Consider the following 11,732-nt stretch of genomic DNA (forward strand, 5'->3'; position numbering starts at 1 on the left):
CCATGAACGACACGACCGTAGGTAGTTAACAGGACTAACTCCAACGAGGAATCTACTACTAGTAATACTAAGCGTTTTGAAACGCGTGCCATGGATTGGACGACTTCCAGCCAATCATGCTTAGTCTATCTAGAATACAATCCCATGACGTGGCACCACAAAAATATCCACAGGTTTCAAACCCAAACCCAGGTGTGGGTTCGAATCATAACGTCGGGAAAGATGTAGTTATCGAAGCTTTACTGAGGTACTACTTCTTCAAGTATGTACTTGCATGTACCGTGGTCGCCGTCTTGTCCACCAACCAAGTACCCACCATCCGCAACCAAATCAAAAAAGATGCCTCCACGTTGCGCCAACAACGCTGCGGGGGTGTCCAACTGGACAACTTGTCCTTGATCTAGCACGAGGATGCGGTCGTAATCCAATACTGTGTCGAGTCGATGGGCGATCGAAAGCACGGTGGACTTTGAAAACTCGTCGCGGACCACTCGTTGGAGCCGCGTGTCTGTGTCGTGGTCAATGGCTGCGGTGGCTTCGTCCAGCACGACCACTTTGGCTTGTCGAAGCAGCGCTCGTGCCAGACATAGCAACTGGCGCTCGCCAGCGCTAAAGTTATTGCCGAGCTCGGCCACTTCGCTGTGTAGTTTTTTCTCATCGTGTGCGACACGGTCCATCAGCTCGACTTGCGACAAGGCCCGCCACAGCGGCGCGTCGTCAGCAAACGCATCCGTCGGGTCCAAGTAGTGCCGAATCGTGCCGCGGAACAGCACTGGATTCTGCGGCACAATGGCCATGCGACTGCGCAAGTGGCGTAGGCCCACAGTAGCAATGTCCACGCCATCAATCACAATGCGGCCGTCGGTCAACGGGTACATACGGAACAGCGTCTGCACCAAACTCGACTTGCCAGCGCCTGTGCGGCCCACCACGCCGACGTTTTCACCGCTTTGGATTTGAAACGACACGTGGCAAAGAACGAGAGGTCCGGACGCGCTGTATTGGAAGCTCACGTTTTCAAATGCAATGTGCCCTTGAGCCGGCCACTCGGCACCACGCGTCGTATCGCCCGGTTCATGTCGGGCGCCTTCCTTATCCAAATGGATGTACTCAAGCAATCGCTCTGGTGCAATCATGGCCACTTCAAGCTGCGCCCAGAACGTCACCAGACTCGCTAGCGTTGCCGGCACACTCAACCCGTACGCGACCACGAGCCCCACCAGCCCCGGACTGATGGAATCGTGCAGAACCACCACGCCAATCAACAGCGCCAGCACGATGCCGTTGCTGAGCAATTCCACGCGCAGGGCAAACCACTGGTTCACGGCGGCCGTGGCCACTTGCGTCGCGCAAAACTCGTCCACAAGGGCCACATGCTGGCGTAAAACCCGAGTCCGCTGGCCACGGAACGCTCGAATCGTTGCGGCACCGTCCAGTCCGTCGCTGACGGCCGTCAGTAGCGGCGACCGAGCCGTCTTTTGCAATCGGTTGAGCTCTCGAAGGGGAGCGAGGAAGTATCCCCCGAGCTTGACGTACACGAACAAGAGCGGCAAAACCAGCAACCCCATCCACTGCGTGATGACAACGGCCGTGCCGATCTTGCTTAGGGCCATTGCCGTCTCACAAAGGGTGGGGGCCAACGCCACGGGCAAAGACAAATCCGTCTGCAGCACGTCATCGCCCAAACGGTTCAGTAGTCGACCGATGGGATTTGCATCGAAAAAACTGACGGGGGCGGTCAAGAGGCCTTGCATCATCTCTCCAAACAGCCGCTTGGAACCGCGAAGGGTGAACACAAACACTGCAAACAGCTGCACCATCGTACACACACACAGCGTAAAGATCAAGAGGCCGTAAACGCCTAATTTGGTGGTCGAAGTCACCAACGTGGCTGAAGCGATCGACGAGTTGGATGGCATGGCGACGGAGATGGGTGTGGTGCTACTCCAATGGGACAACCATAGGTCACTGACCACACGCACGGCTTCCACAGCTACCGTCAGGACGAACAACACCACCAGCACGCTGTAGCCTCCAATCGCTTGAATATATGCATGGATCACTGCTTTGGACACTTGGCCCGTCGCTCGACCTTCCACCGCCACCGCCACGTCCCCAGCTACGACGAGCTCTCCTTCAGGTTCAAATGCATCTTCGCCTTCAAATGTGTCATCCTTGGGGTTGGAAAGCACTGGAATTTTCTCTTCCATGTGTGCTGCATCTTCAGTTGGTTTGGCTGGAGTAATGTCGACGACGTTGGTGTTTTGCACTTGCAAGACGCGGTCGACATGTGTCGACGCCAAGATGTCAGGGTGATGCGTCACCAACACAACTGTCTTGTGTCGCATGTACGAGAGGAAACAGTGCCGAAAGATATGATTGGCCACGGTCGCGTCCACAGCAGCCAATGGCGCGTCGAGGATGTACATGTCCGGATTCGCATAGCACGCCCTCGCGAGACTCACCCTCGCTTGCTGGCCGCCCGAGAGGTTGACGCCTTTCGGTCCAATTTCCGTGCGGTCGCCGGCCGGAAACGCAGCGACGTCCGCGGTTAACCCGCACGCGTGCAGTACTTGGTGGTATCGCACGCGGTCGAACGGGGCACCAAATAGAACGTTGTCGCGAAGAGTCGCGGCTTGGATCCAAGGGCGTTGGGCGACGTACCCCACGGTACCGTAGCCGAGGCTCACGTGGCCTTGCGAGGTGGTTAGCTCGCCCAAGAGGGCAGCGCACAACGTCGACTTACCTTGGCCCACCGCACCACAAATCACTGTGAACGTGCCACGTGGGAGGACAACATTCACGTCAGTTAGCACTGGTTCAACGTCGTCACCCTGATCCCAAGCAAACGTGCCTTGAGCTATCGTCACCGCGTTGTCCCCGTTGTCACGAACGGTGTCGTCGTCATCAGGGGATGAATAGTCGTCGTGAATCACGGTGGTCGCGTGCAAGCGAATCTCACGTTGGATTCTGGAAATCGACACCATGCATTGGATGAGCCCCGTGAGCCCCGCCGGCAGTTGAATCAGAGCGTCTTGCAACGAGCGAAACAGGGCCAACGTGGCAAACACTGTGGCGACTGTGAGCAACTTCTGGAGCCACAAAGTGTACGCGGCAAAGATGGACACGGTGACCACCACGGGGGTCGTGAGCATGCACGTGGCCAGGAGCCAAAACGTCCGAAGGAACTTCCACACAGCAACCAACTCGAGGTGACGCAGCGTCGTCACTTTAGCCAGAAACTGCTCCTCCCACGCGTTCAACTTCACCATGGCAATCGAGCCAAACAAATCGTGGACAATCTGCATGCGCGCGTCTTTTCGCTGCAGCAAATTCCGTTGGTAGCCTCGGAAACTCGCGGCGAGGCACGACGTGGTGACCAAAATGAGGACAATCACCCCCACGCCCACAAAGATGGCCCACCCGACCAATTGATGCAACAGCACGACCACGACGGTGATTTGGACCGGCGTGATCCACATCATGGTGAGGCTCGTCGTGAGTTTCATGAGCTGCAGCAAGTCGACGGCAAAGAGGTTGGCCACGTCAGCAGCGTTGGATTTCGTTTGTTGACGGCTTGGGTCGTTTGGATGCAGCACGGACTCGAAGAGCAGTGTTCGAACACTGGCCGAGAATTGAATCCCCGTCAGTTCAATGTGGTATCGCAGGTGCGCTTTCACAAACGCACTGGTGATTTGCAACCCAAACAACGACAGCACGAGCCACAACGTCGACGACCCGTCAAAGCCAGTCGACGTTGTCGTCTGCACCGAAGTGACCACTTGGTGCAACACGTAGCCAGGTCCATACAAGTCGCACGCCGCCGCCGTCAGTTGCATTCCGGCAATACACACGAGACGCGGCCAATATGTGGCCACATACGCGCGGACAAGGCTGGCGCCATGCTGGGAGTAGGTGGACGCAAACGAGGACGTGAGGGCCGCCACGGTAGCTGACGGTGGTGGCAGCATCGACATATCCGCGGCGGACAATTGCCGACGGTTGCCAAGCGATAGCAGCGGGGACGCCCAGCCAAATGTAGCCGCGCCGAGCCATGTCGTTCGCAGAGTCGGTCGAGGCAACGAGCCCACCAATTTGGGACTTACCACGGCTTCGTACGGCATATCCAATGTAGAAATGACACACTAATGAAGTTGTTGGGGGTCTTGCAGGTTGAAGTTGAAGTGACTCGCGCGCGACGAGGTGGTGGATAGTCAGTTCGCGTTGAAGTCTTGATGTTACCGGAACGTTGAAAAGTATATAAAGTTAAACGAAGGTTGGATGGACATCTAGAGAGAGAGAGCGCTGCTTTGCATACACGCTACGTTGGATGGCGCATGATATGTACCAAGGGAGTGAGTAGGTGGATCTACAGTACTAGTAATACTAGTAGCTCCTATTTTGGAAACCCCACGAATTTCTGTTTTGTTTTGGACAGTTCGTTATTATTTTTTAAAATAATAACGTTCGCGTACATCGTATTATTTAAAAATAATACGATGTACGCGAACGTCTAATTACGAATGTAAGGTGAAATATTTTATATCAAATGACTTGAACAAAGTATACTACACTGTAGTACAGCGTTCGCAAACTTCAAACATTACTAGTAGTATCAATATGACATTGATACTAACGTTATACACCTTAATATTACGGTACTGTACTATTTGGCCAAGGGATATATGCACGAGGTGGTTTTCCAATGTTGATTCGATGACTCCACCAAGGAATCAACATCCATGTACGATGTCTATGTATTCCACTTCAATCTACCTACTAGTATGCTGACCACCAAGAGATAACGGCATGTCGTACTCGTACTATTACAGTAATAGTACCATCAATGCTTCTCCCTTGTTATTCCCATTTTGCGGTTAATTTCGAAAAAGATCTGGTATACTTCCCACGGAATTAACTTAAATGGAAAACACTGCAAACTTACTAACGTTATTAAATGATATTCCACGAAATATGCCAGATATTTTTCTTGAAATTAACGGCAAAATGGTGTAATAATGTTAGGATTGATTTTACACATCAAACATTTAAAAAAACTACTCCCATTTAAAACGTTTTTCAAACATAACGAGTCTGTGTTTATGGCATTACATTGTTAAAATCCATTTGAAATCTTGACTACTACCCAAGTATTTTTTTAACGTTATCAGTGAAAAAATACGTCCGAAAAAAACAGTTGCAGTTTCATTGGTCACCCGCCACGACATACATTTTCGACGATGGCTTCAACCGTTATTGGCGGCGGCGCGATCGCGTCCAAGAAGCGGCAATGGGAAGCTCAGCAGTCCATGAAGGAGGTACGGGAGTCGTTGCCGATCTACTCGTGGAAGAAGAACATCCTCGACAGTCTTCGGACGCATCGCGTGCTCATCCTCGTGGGGGAAACCGGGTCCGGCAAGACGACGCAGCTGCCGCAGTACATCCTCGAGAGTCACATGACAGCACCGCACAAGCGCATTGCTGTGACCCAGCCTCGTCGCGTGGCCGCCATCACCGTGGCGCAGCGGGTGGCAGCCGAAATGAACACAACGATCCCGAATGGCCCCGTGGGGTACTGCGTTCGGTTCGACGACACGACGTCGCCTGCCACGAGACTCAAGTTTATGACAGACGGCATGCTCGTGCGAGAAGCGCTGCTCTTCCCCGATCTGGCCAACTACTCGGTGATCGTCCTTGACGAAGCCCACGAGCGGTCGTTGCAGACGGACATTTTGTTTGGCATTGTTAAGCGCGCCTTGGCTAGTCGTGGGGCCAAGAACGACCTGCGGGTCGTGGTCATGTCGGCTACGTTGGACGTCGAGTTGTTCCACAACTTCTTTGCCGACAGGTGCGTTGCTAACCCCGATGTTTCTATCCACAGACACACCATCTCCCAATGTAACCTTTGTCGACGGGTGGTTGTAGTAATCCAGCGGTCCTCCGCATTCCAGGGCGGACACATCCAGTGGACATCTTCTACACGATCAAGCCATTGCCAGACTACTTGGACGCGGTCCTGATCACGACGTTGCAAATCCACCTGGACGAGAAGGACATCGCGGGGTCCATCCTTGTGTTTCTCACTGGCCAAGAAGACATTGAAACGATGGAAACGTTACTCAATGACTATGCCACCCGCCTGCCGCCGCATGTGCCCAAGCTGTGGGTGTGTCCAATCTTCGCCGCGATGCCGCGGGAGACGCAGATGCTTGCGTTTGAGCCTGCCCCACCCCATGTTCGTATAGTTAGCATGCTTTTTGCTTTATGTTTACATTGATGTCGTTAACGTGTTGGCATATATATATATATATTCATAATAGTATTGATATTAGTACTGCCTCGGTCCAATTGAAAAGATTGCGTTGATATTCGATTTTCCTCTTGTAATAGGTGCGCAAAGTCATTTTGGCCACCAATATCGCCGAAACGTCCATTACAATCAACGGCGTCCGGTTCGTTATCGACACGGGTATATACTACTGCGTCTACTATATATATATATATATATATATTATACGCGTTGAGTCGTTTGTTTTAGTGAAACAATACCTTGTTGGGAGCTACTACTACTGTAGTACTAGTAGAATAGCTAAATAAACCATTTCTTTCCTTTTCACTGCAGGACTGGTCAAGCAGCGGTCGTTCGTCGGGCACATGGAGACGCTGCAGATTGAACCGATTTCCCAGGCCCAAGCGTGGCAGCGCAGCGGGCGGGCGGGGCGCGAGGCCCCTGGCGTGTGCTACCGCCTCTTCCCTGAAGCCAAGTTTGAAGAGTTGGCGGCGCGCGCTATTCCTGAAATCAAACGGGTACGTGTCGGTGTTAGTTGATGATGTTTCATACAACACATGACAATAGATATTGTCGATTTGATACAAATTTGGGGAGGGGGTGCAATCGAATCGCGCCGACCAAACCGATCCACAACCGATCTGATTGGTTGAATTTCATTGAGAAGGTTTTGATTGGTTAATAATTTTGAGCTCATCTGAAGTAGCCAATCAAATCGATTTAAATTCCAACGAGAAACCACGCCACAACACGAAATTTCACTCGAAAGCACAATATTGTGTTTCTTTTACTCCAAATTTGGACATTTGTGCTGATTCTTTGCCAAATCTATCGATCGATAACTTCTTTGTACTGAATTTTTGCATGTAAAGATCGTCCGGCGTGACACTAATTTCAGTCACATACGAATTCGATGTTGACATGGTCGAAGAGTGAATTTGATTGGCCACTTGATTCGTGTTCTGAGTTTTGATTGGTCGATGATTGATTGTCTGCCGATGATTTGGTTATTCTGGTCATTCGATTGAGCACCCAAACACTCGAATAATAATCCCGAATCGACTTGACAATATATCCATCCATTGTGGGATTATAGGTGAGCTTGGAGATGGTTGTGCTGCAACTCAAGTGCATGGGCATCGACGACGTGCTGTCGTTTGAGTTTATCGAGCGCCCCAACGTCAAGCACATGCTGCACGCCTTAGAAAAGCTGTACGCGCTCGGCGCGTTTACAACCACGGGGGCTCTGACGGAATTGGGTACACATCAACGCAAAATATCGTCCTCTATTGTACTTTCAAGCAGTGCAATGTGGTATTTTCGGTAGATTCGACAGCTGAAATATCGTCGAGACATTGTTTTTACTTGAACTAACTATATATATATATATATATATACTCCCTGTGAATCAGATACAATGTTGTTCAACTGTTTGTGAAACGGGATATCCCTGCTATTTGATTGGTCAAAAGTCTTTCATTCGATATTTTCATTGGCTACTTTGTCGATTCGATTCACGACTCCACACTAATAACTACACTCGTGTTTTCCAGGTCGAAACATGGCGAGCTTACCTGTCGACCCCATGGCCTCCATCATGCTTTTGAAAGCCGTCGACTTGGACTGTGTCGGGGATGCTGTCTCGATCGTAGCCATGCTCGCGGTCGAGTCCATATTTTACTCGCCCCGGGATAACAAGGAGAAAGCAGCCGCAACTCGCGCGCCATTTGTCTCATCCGACGGCGACCAGCTCATGCTGCTCAACGTGTACAACGCGTACGCAACATGCAGCCCCAAGCAGCGCTTCAAGTGGGCCAAGGATCACTTCATCAACCTCCGTGCCATGCAGCGCGTCGACAGCGTCCGTGACCAGCTCGTGCGCTACCTCCGCCAAGCTAAGCCGGACGCGGACATGGCGTCGTCGGCACTCCCCGACACGATTCCCGTGCGGCGGGCGATGGTCGCCGGCTTCTTTCTCAACTCGGCCACCCGCCAAAAGTCGGCGCTGAATGGGACCCAGGCGTACCACACCATGTGCCTGCCCAAGAAGGAAGAGGTCAAGGTGCATCCATCGAGCGTGATGTTTATGCGGAATCCCGCGCCCCGGTACGTGCTGTTCAACGAGCTTGTGTTTACAAGCAAGCAGTACATTCGAGGCGTGGTGCCGATCGAAAAGGAATGGCTGGTGGACGCCGCCCCCAAGTTTTTCACCAAGGTTGGCGGCCACGTGAATTAGTACGCTCGTACTACTAAACCTCAGACGAATGTACTAGTAGTACGATGTGGTCATACACGTCTACGAGTTTGAAGAGTTACTGTACAGTACATGGGCAACCAACCCAAAAACCAAACAACAGTGGTGGCGGTAGTAGCAAATACTAGTACTGTAGGTCAGTGAAGGACCGGACGACCTACAAGTGCTCCCTTGAGGGCCTGTACAGTGCATAAGTTAAAAGTATTAACATAAAACACGCGGCAACATTCATATCACGGCAGTAGAGCCCAGCGAGCTTCGCAAACATGCCATTGAGATAGAAACTGTAGATGTGAATTCCAACGACTGCGCCAAAGAGACGGATAGCCCACCCCTGCAGCCCCGATAAGCCGATGTGACTGACTGTGCTCAATGTCGAAGGGGTGGGAAATCAGGTCGATGTTATAACGTTACTGATGTCAGGGTGATGAGCAAGAACGTTGCACGGCTTGAACATATAGTCGGCACAGCGCGAAATTCCGGGTTAGAAAACACGCGTACGTCCCCGGCTGATCCTCGCATGACCATACGTTTCAATCGCATTCCGTAGGCCTTCTTTATTGGTAGCACGTCAGTGAAGCTTGTGTGGGACTGAAGTAGGTCCCCCATTGCCTCACTCACATCCTGGGCGAAGGAGGCCAAAAACGAAATTCGCCACAAGAGTAATCGGAGGGCCTCGTCGACACTGAAGTTGGACGCGACGAGCACTGAAGGAGTAGGGGGAGTGAGGTTTGGATCGTGGAGGCAGAAGAGGTTGGCGCGTTGTGGTTGAAGCGCGGAATTGTTTGCTTCACATGCTTGGTCTTGATCTTTCTTGATCTTTCTTGTCATTTTTATAAGTAAAGGTGGTCGTTGGATTTGATATTACTTGTGTCATTATCAATTACTAGTACTCCTCTGGTCCATAATAGTTGTCATCATCAATTTAAACTTGATCTTACAATGTTAGTATACTTCTCGTCGTGATCAACCTCGATCCACCAACGAGCCTTAACTCCCAAGAAACTTGGACACTCGGCAACTAGCCAACAGAACCGTTGGGCGTCATCGAAATTTGGAGCGGTGAGGTCCCGGGCCGCCAGCCTGGTGGCGTTCTCGTCATGTGATATTTTGGAGGTCAAGGATGTTGGAATATCGATTATTGGCCAGTCTGCTGGGACACTGTCGCTCTTAAGGATTCTGTTTCACGCAACAGTTGTAAACTACAAAAATTGGTGTCTCGAGTAGTTGAATTATATCGAGTTGCTGCAGCTTGGGCGTCGTCGTGGACGTGACTATGAACCCCAGCAGCCTCTTGACCGTTGATGATTACCTTTCACCGAGAACGTCGTACGGACGGATGTAGACTAATTCACAGAATCCTCTACATCAGTTGACCTTCAAAGCGACTGTGCCCTAACGATACAAGAGTCAATTCCACACAATCGTCACTTTCAAAAATGCAAGATAAGGTCACGGCCCAGATGGTGACGGATGCGATAACGCGCTTTGAAGTCAACGCTGCCAAGAACTTCCGCCACGACGACCCGGACCTCACTCCATGCACTTTGCCGGTGCTCGTCGCGTCCAACGTCAGTGCCGGCGAGGCCGAAATGTTTTTCACGTCGCGAGTTGCCAACTTGGCCACCTTCTTCCAAGACGGCGCAACGGGGGACGTTTTTGTGACCAAGGTCTCAAACGCGCCAGCCAACCGTGCGTTGGAAGGCCTAGATAATGGCGTTGCAGGCTACGTTAATGCGTACAGCCCGTTTCTATATGGAAATGTGGAGGTTGACATGTTGATCTCTGCCTCATATGTCATCTTCGACTACGCCATCCAACCGTGCCTTCTCCCTGCTGGCGAGGTCGATGCAGAACCTCCCCGTGGCGTACCGACCTCTCGCATTGTCATCGAGATTGAGTACAATGACCGCACCCTGTCGGAGCTGCAGATGTGGGCCACACGACTCCTTGGCAACCCCCTCATTCGAGCCTTCGTTGGAATTTTCGTGTTCAATCGCTACCCCGATGGCACGTTTGCGATGCTCGCTGTGCTCTTCCGCCGTGATGCCGATGGGAACGTTGTTGTGTTTGACGCGGCCTCGTTCGGCACGAGAGCGCTGCACCCCAGTGTGATGTCTGTTGTCAATGAGATGCCATTTGCGCAAGGAGCAGCCCTTCGTGAGCTGCCGTTGCCGCCCGTCGTTGTTCCACACGAAGGGGGGTGCTTGTGTGCCTACATTCGCGAAGACGACGGCCCTCCAATACCTGCCGCTTGGAGCGGTTCGAACCCGTCCATCACCGTGCCGGGGGAGGATGTGTTCTGGATGGCGCCTGCTCCCGCCATGGATCCCCTGCCCGACCTCGTGATCGACTTATGGCGCATTTACTACAAGGTCGCGTCATGCCGCAATTGACAATCAGTTGACATCTGACTGGGTTGATTGATGACGGAACGCAAGGGAAGTGTGGTCAATTGCTGGTGTGAACAAGTGTAATGCATAACTTTAATGAGTTCATTTGATATCGTGTTCTTGCTCTACAGTAACGAAGGGCTCTTACAACGCTTTAGTTGCCGACATGGCCACCTTCGTCCACGATGATGTACCTGGGAGTATTTACGTGCTCAAGGACACGTACGAACGCCACAGCCGTGACTACACGGGTACAATGGGCGCTTGCAGCATTCGACTGTGAGCAGTTGCACGGTTAGTTCGTTTCGTCGATCACATTGCAAGCCCGACTACATTTACAGCACTGTATCGTGATATTCTTAGGGTGGCATCCACATGGGCCTAACGATTCCTAGTATTGTACTACAGTAGTACTTCGAGTAGTATTTAAGATGTAAACTGGTTCATTCCAACAATCGACAATAGCTCATCAATCACCCGAGTCAAGTGTCATATTTTTTAATATCATATAAAATTTGCTGTGACTTCTTCCAGAATTGGCCAAAGGTCGATCACGAGGTTAAGGTTGGAAAGGGGGACACCAGGGGGACTGGGTGCTTGATAGAACACATCCTCTCCCGGCACGGTGATGAACGGGTTGAGGTTGTTCCAATTCGCGGGCATCGGCCGGCTGCTATTGTGTTCAAGGTTGCCGATAGGGGTTGGCAACTCGCGAAACGCTGATCCTTGAGCAAACGGCAATCTTCTGAGGACAGCTATGACACTGTGATTCAGTTTTCTCGTGCCGAACGAGACC

The 11,732-nt window shown here is 51.6% G+C and overlaps 3 protein-coding genes across 3 annotated transcripts; 2 read left to right on the forward strand and 1 right to left on the reverse strand.

Moving 5' to 3' along the window:
• Positions 1–239: 239 nt before the first annotated feature.
• H257_08346 (hypothetical protein) lies at positions 240–4,245 on the reverse strand (the record flags this gene model as incomplete). The annotated part of the gene is made up of 1 exon (XM_009834181.1): positions 240–4,245. The coding sequence occupies exon 1, from the start codon at positions 4,122–4,124 to the stop codon at positions 240–242; it is 3,885 nt and encodes a 1,294-aa protein (XP_009832483.1). The 5' UTR covers positions 4,125–4,245.
• Positions 4,246–5,211: 966 nt separating this feature from the next.
• On the forward strand, positions 5,212–8,593 carry H257_08347 (hypothetical protein). Its single transcript, XM_009834182.1, has 6 exons — positions 5,212–5,848; positions 5,926–6,235; positions 6,391–6,469; positions 6,623–6,807; positions 7,386–7,548; positions 7,843–8,593. The coding sequence occupies exons 1-6, from the start codon at positions 5,241–5,243 to the stop codon at positions 8,523–8,525; spliced, it is 2,028 nt and encodes a 675-aa protein (XP_009832484.1). The 5' UTR covers positions 5,212–5,240; the 3' UTR covers positions 8,526–8,593.
• A 1,389-nt stretch (positions 8,594–9,982) lies between these two features.
• On the forward strand, positions 9,983–10,939 carry H257_08348 (hypothetical protein; the record flags this gene model as incomplete). Its single annotated transcript, XM_009834183.1, has 1 exon — positions 9,983–10,939. One exon carries the CDS (start codon positions 9,983–9,985, stop codon positions 10,937–10,939), a length of 957 nt encoding a protein of 318 aa, XP_009832485.1.
• Positions 10,940–11,732: the final 793 nt, after the last annotated feature.

The sequence above is a fragment of the Aphanomyces astaci genome, assembly GCF_000520075.1.
Source record: "Aphanomyces astaci strain APO3 unplaced genomic scaffold supercont1.18, whole genome shotgun sequence".
NCBI lineage: Eukaryota > Oomycota > Saprolegniomycetes > Saprolegniales > Verrucalvaceae > Aphanomyces > Aphanomyces astaci.